The sequence below is a fragment of the Cetorhinus maximus genome, chromosome 1, assembly GCF_964194155.1.
Source record: "Cetorhinus maximus chromosome 1, sCetMax3.hap1.1, whole genome shotgun sequence".
Taxonomy (NCBI): domain Eukaryota; kingdom Metazoa; phylum Chordata; class Chondrichthyes; order Lamniformes; family Cetorhinidae; genus Cetorhinus; species Cetorhinus maximus.
In genome coordinates this window covers 201,053,370-201,080,450 of record NC_135879.1, presented here as the reverse complement: position 1 = coordinate 201,080,450, position 27,081 = coordinate 201,053,370, and the positions used below count along the sequence as shown (strand labels likewise).

Genomic DNA, 27,081 nt, shown 5'->3' with positions numbered 1-27,081 from the left:
CACACCAGCTTTGGCTCAGTTGTAGCATTCATATCTCTGAGTGAGAGGATCATGTGTTTAAGCCCCACGTTAACATTTAAGCACATCAGTGCAGTACTCAGGCGATGGCGTGCTGTCAGAGGTGCCATCTTTTGGATGAAATGTTAAATCAAGGCCAGTCTTCCCACCAGGGCCATTTCTTCCATACCTTCCAGCCTGCAGTTGTCGGTAACAGCACTACCCAGCACAATGTACCACAGTCCCACCCATCCAGAAGGAAAGTAGTAAACAAGCAAAAGCTGAAGGGGTGAGGTAAAAATAAACAGCAAAACAAACCATCAGATGCAGGTAAAATAGCGACCACATTCTTCAACTTACTTTGGAGCAACTGCAACAACTTATATTTAAAAAGCACGCTTAACATAATAAAATGTCCCAAGATGCTTCACAGGAGCATTTGAAAAAAAAATACAACACTGAGCCACAAATTGATGAAAAAATGCTTGGACAAAGAGGTAAGTTTTAAAGAGTATCTTAAAAGAGGAAAATGGGTAAAAGAGGCAGAAAGGTGTAGGGAGAGAATCCCAGAGGTTAGATTCTGGGCACCTGAAGGCCTAGCCACAAATTTGGTGTGATTAAAATTGAGGATGTTCGAAAGGCCAGAACTAGTTGAACACAGATACCTTGGAGGGTTATGGGGCTGCAGAAGGTTGCAGAGATAGGGAGGGGAGATGCCATAGAGCGATTTGGAAACAAAGATGGGAATTTTAAAATCAAGATGTTGCTTCACCAGAAGCCAGTCTAGGCCAAGATAGGTAAACAGGATTTGGTGCGAGTTTGGACACAGGTAGCAGATTCAAGGTTATGTGTGGTAGAATGTCAGAGACCAGCCACAAGCATATTGGAATAGTCAAGTCTAGACACCCCCACTGGGAATCACGACTCACGGTTTTGGAATCCCTGCTCTAGAAGTAACAAATCCATGAATGATGGTTTCAGCAGCACATGAATTGAGGGAGGGGCAAAGTCCAGCAATGTTAAGGGGTGGAAATAGGGGTTTTAGTGATGGGGTGAACATCAGATTGGAAGCTCATCTTGCGGTCAAATATGACACGAAGATTGTTTAGTTTAGTTTAGATTGGTTTAGTTTCAGATAGTTGCCAGGCAGAGGGATGGAGTCAGTGACTAGAGAAGGGAGATTGAAGTTGGAACTGAAAAGTGATTTCAGTCTTTTGGTAGTATAGGCCTTTAACATCGCTGAAACGAAACATGTCGCCAGAGCTTTTCCTCTTGCTCTCCTCAGGACAAATGCAAGAATGCCAAATTCCAAACAATCACTACAATTTGTATGACAGGAAAAAAGGATGCTGATTGGTTGGCAAGTTGATTCTGATTGGCAGAGGCATTGCCATGGGGAAAGTAATGGGTAACTATTGGCTCATATACACTTGCTAGAAGCAACATACATTCATACACAGAGACCTATTCTCTGCAAACATAAGGGGCAGAATTTTCTGCCTGTCAGGCGGGTGGGCCTGACCCAATCGCGGGCGGGCGCGGAGCCGATCGCCGCCAGCGATCGGGGCCACACAGCCATTTTTTGCGGGCGGGCCAATAAAGGCACACCCAGGGTGATGTCCAATGGGAAGCACTATGCGCTCCCTGTGCGGGTGGGGGGAATCCCTAAAATCGAGAGTGCGCTCTTTCATGCATGTGCATGAAAGAGTGCACATCTCCCTGAGGCTAAGTGCAGCCTCAGGGAGATCGCCTGGACTTTGAAAAATATTAAAAATAGAGAAAAGAAAATTCCCTTACATGTTGAGTTGGGACATGTTCATAATTTACATAACAACTTTAATACAATTTTTAAAACCCTACATGAAACCTCATCCCATCGCTCTATTTGCCGCCGGGGCTCCTGGCCGACCCACCAACCTTAAGGTTGGACAGGCATGTCCTTTAATTGGTTAATTGATCCTGTCAATGGCCTCAAGTGGCCATTGACAGGTCGGCGGGCCCGCAGCCGATTTTGCTGCGCCTGAAAATTCCTGAAAATTTAAATGGGCGGGGTGATATCGGGTGTTCCGCCCGACATCACCAGCATCATTTTACGCATTGGGGAGTGGACCCCTTCTCACCGACAGCAAAATTCTACTCAAGGAATTTGTTCAAACCCTGCACCTGTTTTGAGGGAGCTTGGGGAGCCTACAGTTCCTCGTTGCTTTCTTCATTGCAACACCTCAGCCTATCAGAGTCGACTTGCCAACCAATCAGTACCCTTTTCTCTGCAATTGTTTGAAATTTGGCATTCTTACGTTTGTCCTTATGAGTGCAAGACAAAAAGCTTCAGCAACATGTCTCTCTTTTCAGTAAGCTGGATTTCAGTCTTCCTAATATTTAATTGGAAAAAAATTCTCAATCATCCAGTACTGGGTGTTGAATAAGCACAGTGATAAATTAGCAACAGTGAAGAGGAATTCAGAGAGATGGTAGAGGTACAGCTGGGTATTGCCAGCTTACACTTGCAAACTAATGTGTATTGTCGGATGATGTTGCTGCAGGGCAACGTGTATATGAGAAATAGGAGATGGCCAGGGATTGATCTTTGGGGGATACCACAGATAATGGTGCAGAAGCAGGAAGAGAAGCCATTGCAAGTGATACTCTGGTTATGATTAGATAGATAAGAATGGAACCAGGTGAGAGCAGTCCTATTCAGCTAGGCAACAGAGGAGAGGTGTTGGAGAAGGTTGGTGAGATGAACAATGTCAAAGTCTACAGACAAGCTGAGGAGGATAAGAAAGAATAATTTACCTTTGTCACAGTCACATAGGATGTTATTTATGGGTAGAATCTTAACTAGGTCAGGTGGGCTGGGCGGGAGCAGGAGGGGGTGGGTGTGGAGCTGATCGCCGTCCGTGATGGGCTGCACGCCGCCATTTTATGCAGGTGGACCAATTAAGTAATAAATTATTTAAACATATCCCATCATGTGACAGTGTCACATGAAATGGGACATGTTTGTGAATTTTGCAAAATTTAATTAATTATTTCATAAAACCTTCAGCAAACCTCATGCTGCCCGTGGAAAAAACGCAAAGGCCACTTGGGCCCTTCGCCCAACTGCCAACCTTAAAGTTGGACGGGCAACGTTGCTGACAACTTTAATTGCTTTTTTAACGGCCTTAATAGGTGCGGACGCACGGCTGACATAATCGCGCGTCATTTTACGCGTCGGAGTGTCGGGCCCGCCTCCCGCACGACGACAGCAAAATTCTGCCCAATGACTTTGTTAAGAACAGTATCAGTACTGTGGCGGGGGCAGAAGCTTGATTGGAGGGATTCAAATATGGAATTTCAGGCAAGATGGGCACAGATTTGGGAGGTGATAACATGTTTAAGGGCTTTGGAGAGGAACTATTGTTTGCAAGTGTCAACGGTTGTTTTGTTTTCAGGAAGGGTGATTGCAGAAGATTTAAAGGAGAGCAGGGCTACACTTGAACACTTGAAGAGAGAGAACCATTAACAATACTGGTTTACATGGCGAGCAGAAGGGGAGGCTTGGTGGTCAGCACCCAGCACTGTGGAAGATTGTTTATTTATATATTAAGTTCAGGAGAGGGATGTGTGTTTCATTGAAAACTCATTTGACATACCAATAATAATTGTTCCTTCTTCAGGCAATGCTGTGATAAATATTTTCAATGTTAAAGGGGTCACACTTTCTGACACACATTATCTGTTAATACGTAGTAAGAGAATATTATCATAAATTTCTCAAACTGCTTTGTCAAACTTGTTTTCAATCACCTTTTTTTTTAACTACCAGAAATTTCAAATGTGTAAAATAATGGACCAAATTTTGTGGTATCACCAATATCACATTCACTCTTCACTACTACTGGATGTTGCAACCTCCAGAGTGCACAACCGCACCATAATACACTAATCTGAAAGTTGCAGAAGACCAACAACATTACCCCGAGGGTTCATTACTTCAGAAGGCAAGTATGGAACCAGCGCAAATTTGGGTTAAATGTCTGTTAATCCTAATTAGTTACAATTTAAAGCTTTACACCTGTATTTCCAGCGTAAGGTGTCACTTGTATATTTTCACTTATGCCTCCATAAAAAAGAACAGACTGAAACTGTGGTGGTGGGGTGAGGAGGTGCACATTTGCAATGACTATCTATGAAAATAAATGCTTATAAACGTGTGTAAAGATTGGCTCCAGTTCTTACTTTGCCACCTGGCTTCCTGCAACATAAGGGGTCTCCTCTCAAATCGTAAACATTTATTGAGGAACCACATCATTTTCAAAGTTAAAATTAATTGATTTTTTTTAACATGAAACCTTTTCTAAGTCTGATAAATCTTGTTAAAAAGTAAAATCTATGACAATTTAGCATGATTTTAGAAATTTTAAATCTCACTTTATAAAATAATTAATCTGATCAAAATTATGTACTCCTTAAAAATGCTTAAATTTTTTTTATTTTGAAAAGTGTCTACTATTATGTCTACTAAGTCAGATTTTTCAATGCTTTTTTATTGTAGCAGCCTGCTTTATACAGTTTTCATGGTGCAGCGATGGTAAACCTTGCCCACAAATGCCTGCCTTTTTCACTTATAATAGCCTGCACTACTGGGTTTTGCCACAGCCTGCACTGAGAATCCTCCCACAAAGCAGACACAATTTTTACCAAGGGGATTATGGTACGTTCATACAGAGATTTAGTCGATGTCAGCAGTGATTGCTGCTGAGTCAAAATTGGACCACTGTTTTAAAACAACTAGAAAGTTTTTTTAAAAATATAGCTTTGTGGACTTTAACAGACCAAGGCCTACAAAGAAAAATACAAGGGGGATTGATAGAAGGAAATGAGGTCTATTGCTGGGTCCACTGCCCCCACTGCGGACATGAAAGCTTTAACTGCTGTTACGCTAGTCCTAGAACCAGCTTCCAGCAGGCAGTCCTTGAGAAAAGCAGTAGGAGGGATAGGATTAGAGGAAAATAGCGAGAGAGGATAGGCCTTGCCTTCTGTTAGCATTTAAAAGGCAGGGGCAAAGGTCAGTTGGCATTAGTTCTATTGGGGAATGGGAAGGGAAATCAATGCCAGGGTCCAGGCAGTGATAGGCAGATTGAACCATAGAAAGGTTGTGGCACAGAAAGAGACCATTCAGCCAATCGTGTCTACGCCGGCCAAAAAAGAGAATTTTTAATCCCACTTTCCAGCACCTGGTCCGTAGCTTTGTAGGTTACAGCACTTCAGGTGCAGATCCAGGTACTTTTTAAATGAGTTGAACATTTCAGCCTCAACCACCAACTTAGGCAGTGAATTCCAGATGCCCATTACTCTCTGGGTGAAAAAGCTTTTCCTCATGTCCCCTCTAATCCTTCCACCAATCACCTTAGATCTATGCCCCTTAGTAATTGACCCCTGAGCTAGGGGAAACAGGTCTTTCCTGTCTACTCTATCTAGGCCCCTCATAATTTTGTACACCTTAATTAGGTCACCCCTCAGCCCCCTCTGTACTGAGGAAAACAACCCTAGCCTATCCAATCTTTCTTCATAGCTGCAGTTTTCAAGCCCTGGCAACATTTTTGGAAATCTCCTCTGAACTCTCTCCAGAGCAATTATGTTCTTCCTGTAACATGTTGACCAGAACTGTACACAAAATTCCAGCTGTGGTCGAACCAATGTTTTATACAGTTCCATCATTACATCCCTGCTTTTGCATTCAACCACCTCACCCAATAAAGGAAAGCCATGGTTGAGGGAAGGGCAGGATTGGCAGATCAACATTCCGGGATATAGAATCTTCAGGCTAGACAGGGGAGGGGGTAAAAGAGGAGGAGGCGTATTATTAGTTAAGGAGTCGTTACTGCAGTAAGGAGAGATGATATTTTGGAGGGGGCATCAAATTAAGCTTTGTGGGGAGACCTTAGGAATAAAAAAGGTGCAACCACATTATTAGGCGTTTATTATAGACCCCCAGATAGTCAGCAGGAAATTGAGGAGCAAATATGTGCACATATTTGTGGAGGTGTGTAAAAACAATAACAATAGGGTAATTATATTAGGTGATTTCAACTTTCCCAACATTAATTGGGATAGACATAGTGTTAAGGGTTTGGATGGAGTGGATTTCTTGAACTTTTTAGGTCAATATGTAGAGAGTCCAACAAGGGACGATGCATTGCTGGACCTAATTCTGGGGAATGAAGCCGGACTGGTGGTGGTGGGCGAGCATTTTAGTGATAGCGATCACAACATGGTACGGTTTAAGTTTGTTATGGACAAAGAAATCGACAAGTTGCAAAAAAATATTTTGGATTGGGGGAGAGTGGATTTTAGTAAAATAAGGCAGGATCTGGCCAAGGTAGACTGGGAACAGTTACTTGTGGGGAAATCTACAGAGGAACAGTGGGGGGTGTTCAAAAAGGAAACAGGGAGGGTACAGGCTCAACATGTTCCCTCGAGGGTGATAGGAAGCAGTAACTAGCGCAGAGAACCATGGATGACCAGAGATATACAGGTTACGATGAGAAGGAAAAGAGAGGCTTTTAGCAGGTACAAGGGAAGCAAATCAGCAGAGGAATTAGTGGAGTACAGAAAGTGCATGGTGGAGCTTAAGAAAGCAATTAGGAGAGCAAAGAGGGGATATGAGAAAGCTCTGGCTGGTAAAATAAGGGAAAATCCCAAGATATTCTATAAGTATATCAATGGGAAGAGGATAACCAGGGAAAGAGGAGGGCCTATAACTGACCAAGGGGGCAATCTATGGTTGGAGCCAGAGGACATTGCTAGAGTGTTGAATGAATACTTCACACCCATCTTCATCCAAGAGAATGAGGATGAAGGTATCGAACTCGGGGGGAGAGACCGCGAGGTTCTTAAGCAAATTGATATAGGGAGTGACAAGGTATTGGAGGTGTTGGCAGGCTTAAAAGTGGACAAATCTCCAGGTCCGGATGATTTGTGTCCCAGACTGCTGAGGGAGGGAAGGGACGAGATCGCAGGGGCTCTGACCCAAATATTTAATTCCTCTCTGGCCACGGGGGAGGTGCCAGAAGACTGGAGAACAGCTAATGTGGTTCCGCTATTTGAGAAGGGTTGTAGAGATAAGCCAGGAAAGTACAGGCCAGTGAGTCTCATGTCAGTGTTAAGGAAACTATTGGAGAAATTTCTGAAGGAGAGTATCTATCTCCACTTGGAGAGGCAAGGTTTGATCAGGGATAGTCAGCTTGGCTTTGTCAGAGGGAGGTCATGCCTAATAAATTTGATTGAATTTTTTGAGGAGGTGATCAGGTGTGTAGATGAGGGTAGTGTAGTTGATGTAGTTTATCTGGATTTCAGCAAAGCCTTTGACAAGGTCCCACATGGGAGACTTATAAAGAAGGCAAATGCACATGGGATACAGGGTAATTTGATAAGGTGGATTCAAAATTGGCTTAGTTGTAGGAGGTAGAGGGTGATGACAGAAGGATGCTTTAGTGACTGGAAGCCCGTGTCCAGTGGCGTACCACAGGGATCTGTGCTCGGTCCCATATTATTTGTTATTTATATAAACGACATAGTGGCAGACGGAATTTAACCCTGAAAAGTGTGAGGTGATATACTTTGGAAGGAGTAATTTGACAAGGAAGTATTCAATGAACGGCATGGCATTAGGAAGTTCTGAGGAACAAAGGGACCTTGGCATGTGTGTCCATAGATCTCTGAAGGCAGAGGGGCATGTTAGTGGGGTGGTGAAAAAGGCATATGGGACACTTGCCTTTATCAATCGAGGCATAGATTACAAGAGTAGGGAGGTCATATTGGAGTTGTATAGAATCTTGGTGAGGCCACAGCTGGAGTACTGTGTGCAGTTCTGGTCGCCACATTATAGGAAGGATGTGATTGCACTGGAGAGGGTGTGGAGGAGATTCACCAGGATGTTGCCTGGGATGAAACATCTGAGTTATGAAGAAAGGTTGGATAGACTTGGGTTGTTTTCGTTGGAGCAGAGAGGACTGAGGCGTGACCTGATCGAGGTTTACAAGATTTTGAGGGGCATGGACAGGGTGGATAGGAAGCAGCTGTTCCCCTCAGTTGAAGGGTCAGTCACAAGACGGCATAAGTTCAAGGTGAGGGGCAGGAGGCTTAGGGGGGATGTGAGGGAAAACTTTTTTACCCAGAGGGTGGTGACAGTCTGGAATGCACTGCCTGGGAGGGTGGTGGAGGCGGGTTGCCTCACATCCTTTAAAAAGTACCTGGATGAGCACTTGGCACGTCATAACATTCAAGGCTATGGGCCAAGTGCTGGTAAATGGGATTAGATAGGTATAGGTAGGTCATGTGTTTCTCACGTGTCGGTGCAGACTCGATGGGCCGAAGGGCCACTTCTGCACTGTGATTCTGTGATGCTTCCTTTACTGCCTTATCCGCCTGTCTTACAACCTTCAAGAACCTGTGTACATGCACATCAAGGTCCCTTGCTTCCTCAACCCCTCTCAATATCCTCCCATTTACTGAGTATTCCCTTGCTTTGTTTGTCCTCCCAAATGCATTACCTCACACTTTTCTGGATTGAATTCCATTTGCCACTTTTCCATCCACTCAATCATTGATAACGCCCTGGAGACAACAGCTATCCTCTTCACTATCAACTACACGGCCAATTTTTGTGACATCTGCAAATTTCCCAATTATGCCCGCACATTTAAGTCCAAATCATTAATATATACGACAGACAGCATGGGACCAAGTAATGAGCCCTGTGGAACACCACTGGAAACCATTTTCCATTTGCAAAATCATCCATCGACCATTATCCTTTCTTTCCTGCCACTGAGTCAATTTTGGATCCAACTCACCACCTTCCTCTGTATCCCATGGGATCTCACTTTTCTGACCAGTCTGTCCTGTGAGACCTCATAAAATGCCTTACGAAAATCCATTTGGATAACATCTAATACACTACCCTCATCAATCCTCCTTGTTATTTTCTCAAAAAATTAGATAAAGTTAGTAAGACACAATTTCCCGTAACAAAACCATGCTGAATATTCCTGATCAACCTGTGCCTTTTTAAGTGACAGTTTGTTGTGTCCCTCAGAATTGATTCCAATAATTGGCCCACCACCAAAGTCAGACTGACAGGCCTATAATTTTCTGGCTCACCCTCGCACACTTTTTAAATAATAGTCCAACATTTGCAGACCTCCAGTCCTCTGGTACCTCAACTGTATCTCGTGAGGATTGGAAAATGATCCTCAGAGCATCAGCTATTTCCTCCCTGGCTTCCTTCAACCTGGGATGCAATCTATCCGACCCTGGTGATTTAACCGCCTTCAAGGATGTCAGTCCCTCCAGTACATCCTCTCTCATTATGCTTATTTTATCTAATATTTCACACTCCTCCTCTTTAACTAGAATTTCTGTATCATCCCTCTCCTTAGTGAAGACAGAGACAAAGTACTCATTGAGAACTCTTCCTACATCTTCAGCGTCAAGCACAAGTTACCTTGTATATCTCTAATAGGCCTTATCCTTTTCTTAGTTATTCTCTTGTGCTTAATGTGCTGGTAAAACATCTTTGGGATTTTCTTAGATTTTACCTGCCAATTTTTTTTGTATCCACTCTTTGCTTTCCTAATTTGTTTTTTTACTTCATCCCTGTACTTTTATCATTCCTCTAGGTTTTCTGCAGTATTAAACTTTTAGCAACTGTCATAGGCTTTCTTTTTCTGCTTTACCTTGGCCTGTATGCTTCTGGATAACCAGGGGGCTCTGGATTTGGAAGTACCACTTTTTCTTTGTGGGGACATGTCTACACCATGCCCGTAGAATCTCACTTTTGAATGCCTCCCACTGATTTGACACTGCTTTCCCTTTTAGTAGCTGTATCCTGTTGACTTTAGCCAGTTCGCCTTTCAGCTTTGTAAAATTTGCCTTCCCCCAATGTAGAACTTTTACTCCTGTTCTATCTTTGTCCTTTTTCATAATGATGCGAAATGTAACTGTATTACGGTAACTATCTTCAAAATGGTTCCCCACTGCTACTTCATCCACTTGCCCAGCTTCATTTCCTAAGGCTAAATCTAGAGTTATGCCCCCTCTTGTTGGGCTTGTTATGTGCTGAAAAAGTTCTCTTGAATGCAGTTCAAGAACTTTGTGCCCTCTGTCCTGTTTGTATCCCAGTTGATATTAGGCTAGTTGAAGTCCCCAACTATTACTGCCCTATTGTTTTTGAATGCAGAAATTTGCCTCTTCTAACTCCCTTCCACTATTTGGGGGCCTGTAGTACACTCTTAGCAATGTGGCTGCCCCTTTTTTATTTCTGAGCTCAAGCCATATAGCCACATTTGATGCTTCGTTTAGTATATCATCCCTCCTTATAGCTGTAATTGATTCTTTAACCAATAATACTACACCCCAACCTCTGTTACCCCCCTCTCTATCTTGCCTGAAAACTCTATATCCAGGGATGTTGAGCTGCCATTTTGCCCCTCTTTAAGCCAAGTTTCTGTTATAGCGACGATATCATGCTGCCACATATCTATCTGTGCCCTCAGCTCATCGGTTTTATTTGCTATACTCCTTGCATTTAACACTGCCAAAATTCCTATGCTGTACAATTTTTAACCTGTGCTTCTCTGTCTTTCAGAGTCACTCATTAATTCTCTATCTCCTGTTCCCTGCTCTAAATTTGCCCTCAGGTTCCCATCCCTCTGCCAATCTAGTTTAACACCCCCACAGCACTGGCAAATCTCCTTGTGAGGATGTTCGTCCCAGTCCTATTCAGGTGTAGACTGTGTGGCTTATACACCTCCCACCTTCCCCAGAACCGGTCCTAATGCCTCAGAAAGCTGATGGCCACTCTCCTACACCAAGTTTCCAGCCACGTGTTTAATTGCTTAATTTTCTTATTTCTATACTCATTTGCACGTGGGACTGGAAGTGATCCTGAGATTACTGCCTAGAGGTCCTGCTTTTCAATCTCCTTCCTAACTCCCTGAAATCTGCTGTCAGAATCTCATCCTCCATCCTACCTAAGTCATTGGTACCAACATGGACCACGACATTTGGCTGATCACCCCCACCGGAACAATGTCCTGCAGCCGCTCTGTGACATCCTTGACCCTGGCACCAGGGAGGGAACATGCCATCCTGGAGTCATGTCTACGGCCACCCTAACTAACATATCCCCTATCACTCTGGGCAAAACTATGGTAGAAGGAGCTCAAAATGGGAAGTGTGAGGTCATCACCTTTGAAACTGAGAAAGACAGGTCAGAATACTTTTCTAATGGTGTAGGACTAGGTAGTGTTGAGGTAGAAAGGGCTATAGTAGACCATGAGCACAAATCACTATAAGTGACAAAAGGACAAAAAGTAATTAAGGCCTGAATTTTCCCGCAGACAGAGAGGAGCTCTGTCTTTGTGAAAATGCCACCGGAGGCCTGAATCCTGAAGTCCCACCCCCGAATGCGAATATCGCCCTGCCGCACCGCCCCCCACCTTCATTTTCGCAGGAGGGGGAACAAGGGCAGACCAAACTTTGCACATGTTAAAAGTGCAGCTGCCTTCAGTCTGATATGATTATCGCTATAAAGGAGCAGGAAAGGCAACTTGTGCACATTAGACCTGGCAGGAGAAGGTCTAAAATTACCAGGGTTATTTTGAGATGTAAGATATCCTTTTGGATATGGTCCCAGGGCTCCTTTGGGAGAGGTAAGGTGCCTTTTGGGAAAGGCAAGATGCCCTTTGGAAGAAGTAAAACACCATTTGGGAGAGATCAATCCCTTTGGGATTGTTAAAAGTAGACATAATGCGCGTAAAACATGGATAAACCCTTTGGAGCTGTAAAGCCCATTAGATATATCAGCTGTCAAGGGATTTAAATCTCCTGGCCATTAAATAAAAAAAAGTACAGTCAGAAGCTTAAAAAAAGTGATTTGTTGACATAACACTGAAGGATATATAAGCCTGAAGATTATAGGATTTGTGCCACATGACTGATTTCACAACCTACCATTATAACGGTGGGGTACCTGTCAGTTCACAGTTTGACTGGCAGCTCCAAGTGCTCATAAAGTTTTGATGTGGGCTGTGAATACAAATGCTTTTTGTTATCAGGAGTTAAGTGGCTGAAGGAATTTAAATGTAGTTTTTTTAAGCAAGGAGAGTGTTTTTTGAAGTAGTGAATTCATCAATAGACACTTAGAGCTTTACTTTATTTCCTCTCAGTATGAGCCCTGACATCTGCCCATGGTAGATACTGGGTCAGTTGGCATAGAGGATGTAAGGGTAAAGGGTACTGGGTGGGGGGCGGGGTGGGTTGGATTGCCATAAGTTGGAAATAAGTTGGCTTAGGAGCTATAAAGGGCTATGGAGAGTTGGTAGAGTGGTGTAGATTGGCACAGGGGTTATAAGGGCCATGGATATTGGTACAGGGGCATAGATTGGCATTAGAGGGGACATGAGGCATGGGGCAGAGAGGCACAGGTTGGCAGGGAAGGTAAGAGGGGCATGGGGACTTGGCTGGGGGCACAGGTTAGCTTGGAGGTATGGGGGGCATGGGGGATGGATGGGGGCATGAGGTGGCATGGGTGGGGCATGAGGAGTGTGTGGAAAATGAGGTGGTGTGGGGCAGAGGGCTATTTTTTGTTTTATTGTGTTTTTTTTGCAGCTGGCAGCCCCTATGCCACCTCTGAAATGTTTCTGGGGGCAGTAGGCATGGCACCAATAAATCCGCACCACCCCTACCCCCCATCCCCCCGCCCCATCCCCGAAAGAAAATCCAAACATCCGGAGCACTTTCTCTTCAGTCAGGTTTGCGAAGCCGAGAATTCTCCCGACTATTCAATTTAGGCCTAAAAGTCTAATGAAACGATGGCCTTCATTTCTAGGGGGAGAGGGGGTGGTGGAATTCAAAAGTGAGGAAAGTGACATTTCAATTTTTCAAAGCCATGCTCAGAGTCTAGCTGGAAGACAATGTTAAATATTGTGCACTGAAACTTAGAAAATATATACTGGCATGGAAAGGGTTACAATGTGAATTCACCAGAATTATAACAGGACTTAATGGATTAAATTATGAGAATTCAGGTTACAGAATCTTGTTTTGTGCTCCTTTGAGTTCAAAAGGTAAAGGATGATCTCATTAAATTGTTTGAACTTAACAAGTGATTTCATAGGTAGATACAAATAAATTGCTTTCTCTGGTAGGCAACTGAGAACAAGAGGGTGTCATTTTAAAAGTGGAGCTGGGCCATTTCGGCGTCAAATTTAAGGAACATAAGCATGCTCTGCCATTCAAGTGGATCACGGCTTTTACCTCAATATTTTCCTGCACTATCCACATATACTTTGATATCTAGAAATCTATCAATCTCTGTCTTGAATATACTCAATGGCTGAGCCTCCACAGTCCCCTGTGGTACAGAATTCCAAGGATTCACCACCCTCTGAGTGAGTTCCCCTCCAAGCCACACACCATACTGAGTTGGAACTATATCACCGTTCCTTCACTGTTGCTGGGTCAAAATCCTAATAGCTCTCTGGGTGTACCTACACCACATGGACTGCAGCAGTTAAAAGGGCAGCTCACCACCATCTTCTCAAAGGGCAATTAGGAATGGGCAATGTCCCGTAGCCAGTGACGCCCATGATGCATAAATGAATAAATTTTTAAAAAGATGGTGTGGGAGAAGTATAATTGTTACAACAAGCTTCAATAGGAAAATATACCTTTAAGAGAAAGAATGTGTTGAAGGGTGCTCAGTTATGCTACGAATTGGAGAACATTTTTTGTTCCTATCAGGGAACCATTTGTAGTTATTTTACCTGTTCCGCATGGAGCACTACAATCAGTCCAAGCTCCGAATTTCCAGAAGAACTCTGGCTGTCCTATAGTGTTCTCTTTCTCTGTATCTTTCTTGATAGTGTACTCGTAACGTACTCCAGGGTTTGTTTCTTGGAACAATAGCTGTAAGTTACAGTTTTACTGTTAAAAGGATTGTAAACTAAACATTTCAGAAAGAAAGCAATCACCCTCTTTGCAATACCTAGTATGCTGGTACATGAATATGCTCCAGCATCATTTCTGAACTGGATTCGACTCAGGTCTATTCAGGTTCATCTGAATTAGAAAATTAAGATTGATTGCTTCTTTGGATTCACATTTCAACCAAACATAATGCAAATTCAACGCTAAATTCTGATTCTGTTTTTTCTCCCCTCCAATTTCTGCACTGTTTCCATCATGTTCTTTTTCTCATCTGAAGGCAGTGAGCAAACAGGAGTGCAGCGGAAGTAGGGGACAGTATAATGAGGGGGATTGACAATGTTCTCTGCAGCAAAGAATGAGAGTCCAGAAGGCTGTGCTGCCTGTCTGGTGCCAGGGTTTGGGAGAGGAACTTACAGTGGGAGCGGGTAGATCCAATCGTCATGGTCCATGTAGGCATGACATAGGCAGGACAAGGAAGGAGGTTCTGCATAGTCAGTATCAGGGGCTAGGTACCAAATTAGGAAGCAGAATCTTAAAGGTAATAATCTCTGGATTATTACCTGAGCCACATGCAAACTGGCATAGGGAAAATAAGATTAGAGAGATGAATGTGTGGCTCAGAGACTGGTGTGGGACAAGTGGGTTCTGGTTCGTGAGGCACTGGCACCAGTACTGAGGAAAGTGTGGGCTGGACCGTTGGAACAGCCTACACCTGAACTGTGCTGGGACATGTGTTCTTGTGAATCGCATAACCAGGGAAGTCGAGAGGGCTTTAAACTAAACAGGGGGCAGTGAGGGATCAAGCTTAGGTAGATGTGGCAAATCAAGGGGTAGGTTCAAATCAGGAGACCATAATAGTAATGTGGGAAATGAGCGTCATAGAATAGCAGGACGGAACTGGGAGATAAAACCTAAGAATACACCAAAAGTCAAGACTAGATGTTACAAAGATAACAAAAAGACAAAACTAAAGGCTGTGTATTCGAATGCGTGTAGGATTCATAACAAAGTAAATGAATTGATAGGACACATTGAAGTAAGTTAATATGATCTGATAACCATTATGGAGACGTGGCTACGGGAGGACAAGGATTAGGTCCTGAATATTGAGGGGCATTTGATATTCAAGAAGAATAGCAAACCAGGTAAAGGTGAAGGGGTAGCACTGCTAATCAAGGATGGCATTGGGATAATGGTTAGAAATGGCCTTGGTCCAGGAGGTCAGGATGTAGGATTGGTTTGGATGGAGATAAGGAATAGTAGGGGAAAGGGGTCAGGGAATCACAGAATTGTTACGGTGTAGAAGGAGGCCATTTGGCCCATCGTGCCTGCACCAGCTCTAATGAGAGCGGTCTAAAGGCCCCCTAACAGTAACCACAATGTAAGACAAACTATACAAGAAGAAATATTGGATGCTTGTGAAAAAGGGACAGCAAAAATCATGGGTGACTAATCTACATGTAAACTGGAAAAATCAGATTGGCAGTAGTAGCCTGGATGAGGAGTTCATAAAATGCTTTCAAGAGAGTTTTTGAGAACAACACATTCTGAAACCAACCAGAGAGCAGATTATATTAGACTTGGTATTGTGTAATGTGACAGGATTAATTAATGACCTCAGAGTGAAGGCACTCCTAGGTAGCAGCGACCACAATATGATTGAATTTTACATACAGTTTGAAAGGGAGAACAGTGGGTCTAAGACATACGAGCATACGAACAAGGAGCAGGAGTAGGCCAATTGGCCCCTTGAGCCTGCTCTGCCATTTAATAAGATCATGGCTGATCTGATAGTAACCTCAAATCTGCATCCTACTACCTCAGATAACCTATCACCCTCTTGCTTACTAAGAATCTATCCACCTCTGCCTTAAAAATATTCAAAGACTCTGCTTCCACAACCTTTTCAGGTAGAGTTCCAAAGGCTCACGACCCAAAATAAGGGCAACTATGTGAGCATGGAAGCTGAACTAGCTGAAGTGAACTGGGACAGTAGGCTAGGGGGTAGATCAATAGAGAAGCATTGGCAGACATTTAAGGGGATATTTCAGAATACTCAGAATAAGTATTCCTAATATAAAGAAAAATTCTAAGGAGAGGACCCACCATCTGTGGTTAACTAAAGGAATTAAGGAAAGCATCAAACTTAAGGAAAAAGCACATAACTGCACAAAGATAAGTGGCAGGTTAGATAATTGGTAAGAATATAAAGAACGGCAGAGAATGACTAAAAGGTTAATCAGAAGAAAGAAATTAAGAGTATGAAAGGAAGCTAGCTGGAAATGTAAAAACGGATAGCAAGAGTTTCTACAGGTACTTAAAAAGGAAAAGACTAAGCAAAGTGAGCATTGGTCCTCCAGAGAGTGATAATGGGGAGTCAATAGTAGATAATAAGGAAATGGCGGATTAAATGAACAAATATTTTGCTATTTTGCTTCTGTCTTTACTATGTAGGATATAAAAAAACATTTCAGTAATAGCTGTAAATCAGGAGGCGGAAGGGAGAGAGGAACTTGGTGAAATTACAATCAGTAGGGAAGTGGTACAGAGCAAATTGATGGAGCTGAGGACTAACAAGTCTCCGGGTCCTGAGGGATTTCATCCTAGGGTCTTAACAGAGGTGGTTAATGAGGTAGTAGAAGTGTTGGTGTTAATTTTCCAAAATTCACTACATTCTGGAATGGTTCCATCAGACTGGAAGGTAGCAAATATAGCCCCTCTATTCGAGAAGGGAGGGAAGAAGAGAACAGGGAACTGTAGGCCAGCTAGCTTGATGTCCTTTGTGGGGAAGGTGTTACAATCGTTCATTAAGGAGGTTATAGTTGGGCACTTAAAGAAACTCAAGATAATCAGAAAGAGTAAGCATGGTTTTGTGAAAGCAAAATCATATTTAACTAATTTATTGGAGTTCTTTGAAGGAGTAACATGTGCTGTGGATAAAGGGGAGCCTCTAGATGTACTATTCTTGGATTTCCAGAATTTGATAAGGTGCCACATCAAAGATTTTTGCGGAAAATAAATGTTCATGGTGTAGGGGGTATCACATTAGCACGGACAGAAGATTGGCTGGCTGGCAGAAAACAGAGAGTATGCATAAATGGGTATTATTCCGATTGGCAGGATGTGATGAGTGGAGTCCCTCAGGGGTCTGAGCTGTGGCCTTAAATTTTTACAATTTATATCAATGACTTGGATGAGGGGAATAAAGGCATGGTAGGTAAATTTGCAGATGACACAAAGATAGGTGGGAAAGTATGTATGAAAGGAGGTTGCAGACGGATATAGATGGGTTGAGTGACTGGGAAAAAATCTTCCAGATGGAATATAATGTAGGAAAATGTGAAGTTGTTCACTTTGGCAGGAAGAATAAAAAAGCAGAGTATTACTTAAATGGAGAACGGCTACAGAAATCTGAGGTGCGGAGGGATCTAGGTTTTCTACTGCATGAGTCACAAGAAGTTAGAATGCAGGTACAGCAAGTAATTAAGACTAATGGAATGCTATCCTTTATTATGAGAGGAATTAAAAATAAAGGTAAGCATGTTATGCTTCAGTTATGCAGGGCATTGGTGAGGCCACATCTTGAATATTATGTGCAGAAAGATGTAAATGTTTTGGAGGTGGTTCAGAGGTTTACTAGACTGATACCTTGAATGAGCAGGTTGTCTTATGAGGAAAGGTTAGACAGCCTGGACTTGTTTCCACTGGAGTTTAGAAGAGTGATTAAAGTATGTAAGATTCTGAGCGGTATTGACAAGGTGGATGTGGAGAGGATGTTTCCTCTTATTGGTGAGTCCAGATCTAGGGAGCATTGTTTTAAAATTAGGGGTCGCCCTTTTAGGACAGAGGTGAGGAGACATTTTTTCTCTCAGAGTGTTGTGCAACTTTGGAATTCTCTGCCTCAGAAGGCGGTGGAGACGGGGTCATTGAATATTTTTAAAGCAGAGGTAGATAGATTCTTGTTAGGCAAGGGAATCAAAGGTTATTTATTGGAGGTAGATGAGAATGTGGAATGTGGAAGGTGGAAGCCATGATCTTATTGAATGGCGGATCAGGCTCGAGGGGCCGAATGGCCTACTTCTGCTCCTATTTTGTATGTTTGTGTAGAGCCATAGTTGACAACTGCTCTGTAGTACCTTGCATTTGTAGCTATACTTTATGTGGGAGCCTGCAAAGTGAGCAAATTTGTCAATGTAGCTGAGTCTGAAATTGTTTTCATCCACAGATATTGATTACCAGTGAGCAGCAGTGGGAGGCTTGGCCAATTGTTCTGCACCTTCTTTTACAGCACAGAAGTTATTTAGAACAGCTTACCCAATGCAGACCAGTATGCTTCCTGTCCACCTCAACATGGGATTGTGCTGTCACTATCACAAAGCTGTTACGATTATTTTCCTCTCACAGAGGATCCTTTTGATCACTATTCTATGGCATATCCTCAAATTGAAAATTGGACAACCTTTTACTTTGGCCCAATCTTTAATTTAAACACTCATCAGCACACTGTGCTGGCATAAACATTTTAACTGTGCTATTATATTGCAATTGTACTTGAAGTTTCTTCTTTCATTTTACAGTTTTAACTGAATGAAAATCTTAGTTTTTGACTCCTTTACACTTCCTGGAAACCATTCCAGGTGTTGCTCGCACTACATTTGAACCCATCTCTCTTTTACCTACTTCCACAATTTAATTGAAAGTAAGATTCCACATGTACCTTTTCCATTCCAATGACTGTTTTATATTCCTTTCTTTTATCTGCTCTTGGTATGCAGTGACGTTGGCAGGGCTGTGTTTTTGCCCATCTCACATTTCCCTCAGAATTACTGCAGCTTTTGCAATGACCGGAAGTGGAAATGCCCATGCTGGTGGTAGTATTGTAGCCACAGTGAGTCTATGTGGTGGAGGGTGTGGTTATTGAATGTTCTGACGTAAATTATATTGAATCGAACATGGTGGAATTGTCAATGAACAGCCACAATCCAGACCTCATGAATAAAGAGAAATACCACTTTGCCAAGGCTGCCACCCTATGACATACATAGGACCCCACCACGACTTCAAGGTTCAAGTGGGTTTGCTTTATTCTTTCATGGGATACAGGTGTCGCTGGCAAGGCCAGTATTTGTTGTCCATCCCTAAATGCCCTTGAGAGCAGTTAAGAGTCAAGCACATTGCTGTGAAGTCACATGTAGGCCAGACCAGGCAAGGATGGCATATTTCCTTTCCTGAAGGACAAGCAAACCAGGTAGGTTTTATGACAATCGATGACAGTTTCATGATCACCGTTACTGAGACTTGCTTTCCATTTCAAAATTATTAATTAATTTGAATTTAAATTCCACTAGCTGCCTTAGTGGGATTTGAATTTATGACCTCAGTGTATTAACCTGGGCCTCTGGATTATTCACCCAGTAACTATAACAACTACGCCACCATCTCCCATTACGTGACGCCTAGTCTCCACCCAGCTATATACTAGACATTAAGTGGCCTAAACAGTGTTTCCTAAAGGTGGCCACTACAAATAGGGCCGGAACTTTTTTTTGTAATTATGTTTTTGTGGAGTTCAGAGTGCCAGCCCTGTTCTCCCTGATTCCACAAAAAATCTGTGACTCTCTCCCAGCCCAGGAACTCAGTGGCTGAATGGGAACGAGGCCCAGGGTTCTAAATGGCTCGGATCTAATGTTAACAAGAATAGACAGGCAGTGGACGACTCTACCTGTGGCTCCCACACCCCTCCCCGGGCTGGGAGGGACCCCGGGACCCCGCCCCATGTTGCAGATGGCTGCTCCATAGCCAGAATTGGCTGTTAATTTGTTTAAGGTGGGAATCTGCCCCTCAGCAATAAGATGTCATGCCTCAGAGGGCTGCCCACCCATCGAAGGTTGACAGCTTTCCAGTACTTGCAGTACCACCGGGAGCGTTGAACACTGCTGGTACTGCAGCGAGGCTGAGAGGAAGGCACGACTGGAGGCAAGTCTGGGGGGTCTCACAGGGGTTGAAAAGTTTGTGGGGGGGGGTGGGTAACCTGGAAGGGTGATGGGGAACACCTTGGAGGGAGCCTCCGAAGCCTAGCGGGCCTGGTAAGAAGGGAACCCTTCCATCCTCACAGCCCACTACCAGCTCGCTTGGGGAAAGCTGCTGGGCTGGTTGCTTGGCTTGGGCATCTCCTGCCACTAATAAATCTCATTGGTAGTAGGATAAATGGGTATTAATTGGCCACTTAAGGCATCAATTGGCCCGCAGGTGGGTAGGCTGGCCAACGCTGGTAAAGTTGTGGCGGGGCAGGGGTGGATGGTCAGGTAGCAGCGAGCATGGCACCCGCTAGAATTTACTTGCCCTCCTACCTCCAGACGAGTGATAAATCCAGCCCTGTATATTATTTTAGTTTGAAATGAAGCTTCACTTTACAAGGTGCACAGACCCCCCAAAAACATAAATTCTTGCCAAGAAATAGGTAGTTCATTAATTCAGAGCAAAAAAAATATTGCCATCTGTTCATAAACAAGCGAAAGCAAAGGTGGTGGAGTATAATTAAGTTCCCAGATGTTTTGGTAAGATATTCATTCACACTCATTACTCTTTGGAGGGTGAGTTTCTAACCTCAGCCATGTTATCCCAGGGAAGTTGCAGAATGGGAGCTATTAATACAGCACTGTTATACCGATTATGTTAACAAAGTGTTAAGTAAGTTCAAAAAATTGCTCAGGTTAGGTATTTAAAAGGGATTCAAGATCAGTAAATTACCTCATGTTCAAGGAACTGTCCAAGGATACGGCATGAGTTGGCATAGAGGGGGAAAGGGAAAAGATTGGGTGACATAGGTTGGCATCATTTGGCACTAAGTTGGTATAGGGGGAATGGGGGCAATGGGGATGAGTAGAGTGGCACTAAGTTGCATTGGGGTGTGAGGGTTGGTTGGTGGTATGGGGTGGCATATGTTGGCATGGATGGGGCATGGGGAGTGTGTGGGGGGAAGTGAGGGGTAAGGGCCAGAGAGATGTTTTTGTTTTATTATTACTGTTTATTTATTTAAACACAGTGCAAGAGCCTAGAGGCAGGTCTTGCGCCCAGCGTGCATCGACACCCAACAGCCACGCATTCATCCTGGTGTCGTCTGCCCATTCCACTTCACAACCTGCCCACACCCTCGCCCTCCCATCCACCCCCGGCAACCATGAATGAAAATCTGAGCTCTGGGTAACTATTTTTAAAGGTCGGGTTCACCAAGCCGGGAGATCTCCCAAATTGGCAAATGCAAACCAGGGACAGAAATCTGGGCCTCAGTGTCTGCTGGCATAACCTCTCTGGAACTGACTGCAACTTCAGGATGTCGTGCATGCACAGAAAACAGCACCAGTGGACAGACAGTTGGGAGTCTGAAAACACTGTGAGTCGGAAGGCAGTCAGGAGATTGAAAAAGGCACTATTGGAGAGGCAGTCGGGGGAGTGAAACAACGTGAGAGGAGAGGCAGTCAAGAAATTGAAAACAGCGTGAGTGGAGAGGCTTTCAGGAGATTGAAAACAGACTGAGAGTAGAGGCAGCCAGGAAACTGAAAACTGCGCGAGTGGAGAGGCAGCCGGGAGATTGAAAACAGCGCGAATGGAGAGGCAGTCAGGAGATTGAAAACAGCGCGAGTGGAGAGGCTTTCAGGAGATTGAAAACAATGTGAGAGGAAAGGCAGTCAGGAGATTGAAAACAACGCGAGTGGAGAAGCAGCCGGGAGATTGAAAACAGCGCGAGTGGAGAGGCAGTCGGGAGATTGAAAACAGCGCGAGTGGAGAAGCAGCCGGGAGATTGAAAAGAACGTGAGAGGAACGGCAGGGGTGGGCAATGGCGTAGCGGTATTGTAGCTGGACTAGTAATCAATAGGCCCTGGGTATTGCTCTGGGGACCCAGGTTTAAATCCCGTCATGGCAGATGGTGGAATTTGAATTCAATAAAAATCTGGAATTAAAAGTTTAATGATGATTGTCGATTGTTGTAAAAACCTATCTGGTTCACTAATGCCCTTTAGGGAAGGAAATCTGTTGTTCTTACCTGATTTGGCTTACATGTGACTCCAAATCCACAGCAATGTGGTTGACTCTTAAATGGCCTAGCCAGCTACTCAGTTATACCAAACTGCTACAAAAAAGGAATGAAACTGGACGGATCACCCGGCATGGAACTAGGCACCGGAAATGACAACGGCAATCTCAGCCCTGTCAACCCTGCAAAGTCCTCCTTACTAACATCTGGGGACTAGTGCCAAAATTGGGAGAGCTGTCTCACAGACTAGCCTGACATAGCCTCACGATTCATACGTTACAGATAATATGCCAGTCACCACCAGCACCATCCCTGAGTATGTCCTGTCCCACCAGCAAGACAGATCCAGCAGAGGTGGTGACACAGTGATGGACAGTTGGTAAGGAGTTGTCCTAGGAGTCCTCAACATCAGTTCAGGACCCCATGAAGTCTGATGGCACGTTGTCAAACATGGGCAAGGAAACCTGTTGCTAATTACCACGTACCGCCCTCCCTCAGCTGATGCATCAGTAATTCTCCATGTTCAACACCACCTGGAGGAAATACTGAGGGTGGCAAGGGCGCAGAATGTACTCTGGGTGGGGGACTTCAATGTCCATCACCAAGAGCGGCTTGGTAACAGAACTACTGACTGAACTGGCCAAGTCGTAAAGGACATAACCGCTAGACTGGGTTGCAGCAGGTGGTGAGGGAACCAACAAGAGGGAAAAACACACTTGACTTCATCCTCACCAACCTGCATGCCACAGATGCATCTGTCCATGACAGTATCGGTAGGAGTGACCACTGCACAGTTGTTGTGAAGACAAGTCCCGCCTTCACATTGAAGATACCCTCCATTGTGTTGATTGGCACTACCACCATGCTAAATGTGATAGATTTTGAACAGATCTAGCAACTCAAGACTGGGCATCCATGAGGCGCTGTGGGCCATCGGCAGCAGCAGAATTGTACTCAAACACAATCTGTAACCTCATCGCCCAGCATATCCCCCACTCTACCATTACCATCAAGCCAGGAGATCAACCCTGGTTCAATGAAGAGTGCAGGAGGGCATGCCAGGAGCAGCACCAGGCATACCTAAAAATGAGGTGTCGACCTGGTGAAACTATCGCACAGGACTACTTGTGTGCCAAACAGCATAAGCAGCAAGTGATAGACAGAGCTAACTGATCCCACAACCAATAGATCAGATCCAAGCTCTGCAGCCCTGCCACATCCATTTGTGAATGATGGTGGACAATGAAACAACTCACTGGAGGAGGGGGCTCCACAAATATCCCCACCCTCAATGATGGGGGAGCCCAGCACATCAGTGCAAAAGATAAAGCTGAAGCATTTGCTACAATCTTCAGCCAAATGTGCTGAGTGCATGATCCATCTCGGCCTCCCCTGGAGGTACCCAGCATCACAGATGCCAGTCTTCAGCCCATTCAGTTCATTCCATGTGACATAAAGAAATGGCTGAAGGCACAGGATACTGCAAAGGCTATGGGCCCTGGCAATATTCTGTCAATTGTACTGAAGACTTGTGCTCCAGATCTTGCTGCGCCCCTAGTCAAGCTGTTCTAGTACAGCGACAACACTGGCATCTACCCAGCTATGTGGAAAATTGTCCAGGTATGCCCTCTACATGAAAAACAGGGCAAATCCAAGCTGGCCACTTAACGCCCCATCAGCCTACTCTCGATCATCAGTAAAGTAATGGAAGGGGTTATCAACAGTGCTATCAAGTGGCACTTGCTTAGCAATAACCTGTTCACTGACGCCCAGTTTGGGTACCGCCAGGGCCACTCGGCTCCTGACCTCATTACAGCCTTGGTTCAAACGTGGACAAAAGAGTTGAACACCAGAGGTGAGGTGAGAGTGACTGCCCTTGACATCAAGGCAGCAGCTGACCAAGTTTCACATCAGGGAGCCCTAGCAAAACTGGAGTCAATGGGAATCGGGGGAAAACTCTCCACTGGTTGAAGTCATAAGTCCAAAGGAAGCTGGTTGTGGTTGTTGGCGGTCAGTCAACTCAGCTCCAGGACATCACTGCAGGAGTTCCTCAGGGTAGCGTCCTAGGCCCAACCATCTTCAGCTGCTTCATCAATGACCTTCCTTCCATCATAAGGTCAGAAATGGGGACGTTCGCTGATGATTGCACAATGTTCAGCACCATTTGCAACTCCTCAGATATTGAAGCAGTCCATGTTCAAATGCAGCAAGATCTGGACAATATCCGGGCTTGGGCTGACAAGTGGCGAGTTACATTCGTGCCACACAAGTGCCATGCAATGACTATCTCCAACAAGAGAGAATGTAACCATCGCCCCTTGACGTTCAATGGCGTTAACATCACTGAATCTCCCGCTATCAACATCCCGGGGATTACCATGGACCAGAAACTGAACTGGACTAGTCATATAAATACTGTGGCTATGAGAGCAGGTCAGAGGCTAGGAATCTTGCGACAGGTAACTCACCTCCTGACTCCCCAAAGCCTGTCCACTATCTACAAGGAACAAATGAGGAGTGAGATGGAATACTCTCCACATGCCTGGATAAGTGCAGCTCCAACAACACTCGTTAAGCTTGAAACCATCCAGGATAAAGCATCCCACTAGATTGGAACTACATCCACAAACATTCACTCCATAAAACCATAGGACATAGGAGCAGAAATTAGGCCATTCGGCCCATCGAGTCTGCTCCGCCATTCAATCATGGCTGATAAGTTTCTCAACCCCTATCTCCCGCCTCCTCCCTGTAACCTTTGATCCCCTTACCAATCAAGAACCTATCTATCTCAGTCTTAAATACACTCAATGACCTGGCCTCCACAGCCTTCTGTGGCAATGAATTCCATAGATTCACCACTCTCTGGCTAAAGAAGTTTCTCCTCATCTCTGTTCTAAAAGGTCTTCCATTTACTCTGAGGCTGTGCCCTCAGGTCCTAGTCTCTCCTACTAATGGAAACATCTTCCCCACATCCACTCTATCCAGGCCTTTCAGTATTCTGTAAGTTTCAGTCAGATCCCTCCTCATCCTTCTAAACTCCATCGCGTAGAGACCCAGAGTCCTCAAACGTTCCTCATACGTTAAGCCTTTCATTCCTGGGATCGTTCTCGTGAACCTCCTCTGGACCCTCTCCAGGGCCAGAACATCCTTCCTGAGATACGGGGCCCAAAATTGCTCACAATATTCTAAATGTGGTCTGACAAGAGCCTTATAAAGCCTCTGCAGCACATCCCTGCTTTTATATTCTAGTCCTCTCGAAATAAATGCCAACAATGCATTTGCCTTCCTAACTACTGACTAACTGCAAGTTAACCTTAAGAGAAAACAAAAAGAGAAATACCTGGAAAAACTCAGCAGGTCTGGCAGCATCGGTGGAGAAGAACAAAGTTGACATTTTGAGTCCTCATTCTGTTGAAGGGTCATGAGGACTCGAAACGTCAACTTTGTTCTTCTCCGCCGATGCTGCCAGACCTGCTGAGTTTTTCCAGGTATTTCTGTTTTTGTTTTGGATTTCCAGCATCCGCAGTTTTTTGTATTTATAACCTTAAGAGAATCCTGGACTAGGACTCCCAAGTCCCTTTGCACTCCAGATTTCTGAATTCTCTCCCCATTTAGAAAATAGTCTATGCCTCTATTCTTCCTACCAAAGTGCATGACCTCACACTTCCCCACATTGTATTCCATCTGCCACTTCTTTGCCTATTCTCCTAACCTGTCCAAATACTTCTGCAGCCTCCCCGCCTCCTCAATACTACCTATCCCTCCACCTATCTTTGTATCATCTGCAAACTTAGCCAGGATGCCCTCAGTTCCTTCATCTAGATCATTAATGTATAAAGTGAAAAGTTGTGGTCCCAACTTAAGGACCCCCTTATCCTCACTCTCTGCCTCCTGCCAGACAGCCAATCTTCTATCCATGCTAGTACCTTGCCTCTAACACCATGGGCTCTTATCTTACTAAGCAGCCTCCTGTGCGGCACCTTGTCAAAGGCCTTCTGGAAGTCCAAGTAGATTACATCCATGGGCTCTCCTTTGTCTAACCTGCTCGTTACATCCTCAAAGAATTCTAACAGATTTGTCAGGCATGACCTCCCCTTGCTGACTTTGCCCGATTTTACCATGCACTTCCAAGTATTTTGAAATCTCATCCTTAATAATGGACTCTAAAATCGTACCAACGACCGACGTCAGGCTAATCGGCCTGTAGTTTCCCGTCTTTTGCCTCACTCCCTTCTTAAATAGGGGGGGTTACATTAGCGATTTTCCAGTCCTCTGGGACCCTCCCTGACTCCAGTGATTCCTGAAAGATCACCACTAACGCCTCCACTATCTCTTCAGCTATCTCCTTCAGAACTCTGGTGTGTAATCCATCTGGTCCAGGTGATTTATCCACCTTCAGACCTTTCAGTTTTCCTAGCACCTTCTCCTTGGTAATGGCCACTATACTCACCTCTGCCCCCCGACTCTCTTGAACTTTGGGGATGTTACTCGTGTCTTCCACAGTGAAGACTGACGCAAAGTACCTATTCAGTTCCTCCGCCATTTCTTTGTTCCCCACTACTACTTCTCCAGCGTCATTTTCAAGTGGCCTAATGTCAACTTTTGCCTCTCTCTTACCCTTTATATATCTAAGAAAACTCTTGCAATCTTCTTTTATATTACTGGCTAGTTTACACTCATATTTAATCTTCTCCCTCCTTACTTCTTTTTTAGTTGTCCTCTGTTGGTCTTTGTAGGCTTCCCAATCCCCTGGTTTCCCACTGCTCTTCACCGCATTGTATGCTTTCTCTTTAGCTTTTATGCTGTCCCTGACTTCCCTTGTCAGCCATGGTTGCCTCGTCCTCCCTTTAGTATGCTTCTTCTTCCTAGGGATGAATTTTTGCTGTGTCTCCCAAATTACTCCCAGAAACTCCTGCCATTGCTGTTCCACTGTCTTTCCTGCTAGGCTCATCTCCCAGTCAATTCTTTCCAGCTCCTCCCTCATGCCTCTGTAGTTGCCTTTATTCAACTGTAATACCGTTACATCTGATTCCAGCTTTCTCCTCTCAAATTGCAGGGTAAATTCT

General features: G+C 44.3%; 1 protein-coding gene across 1 annotated transcript in view; it reads right to left on the bottom strand.

Annotated features, from left to right (window-relative positions):
- Positions 1–27,081, bottom strand: part of LOC144686486 (A disintegrin and metalloproteinase with thrombospondin motifs 12-like) — a 665,462-nt gene that overhangs the window by 143,202 nt on the left and 495,179 nt on the right. The window contains exon 16 of the mRNA XM_078551763.1: positions 13,815–13,956. Coding sequence (XP_078407889.1) covers positions 13,815–13,956 — 142 coding nt within the window. The remainder of the gene's footprint in view (positions 1–13,814; positions 13,957–27,081) is intronic.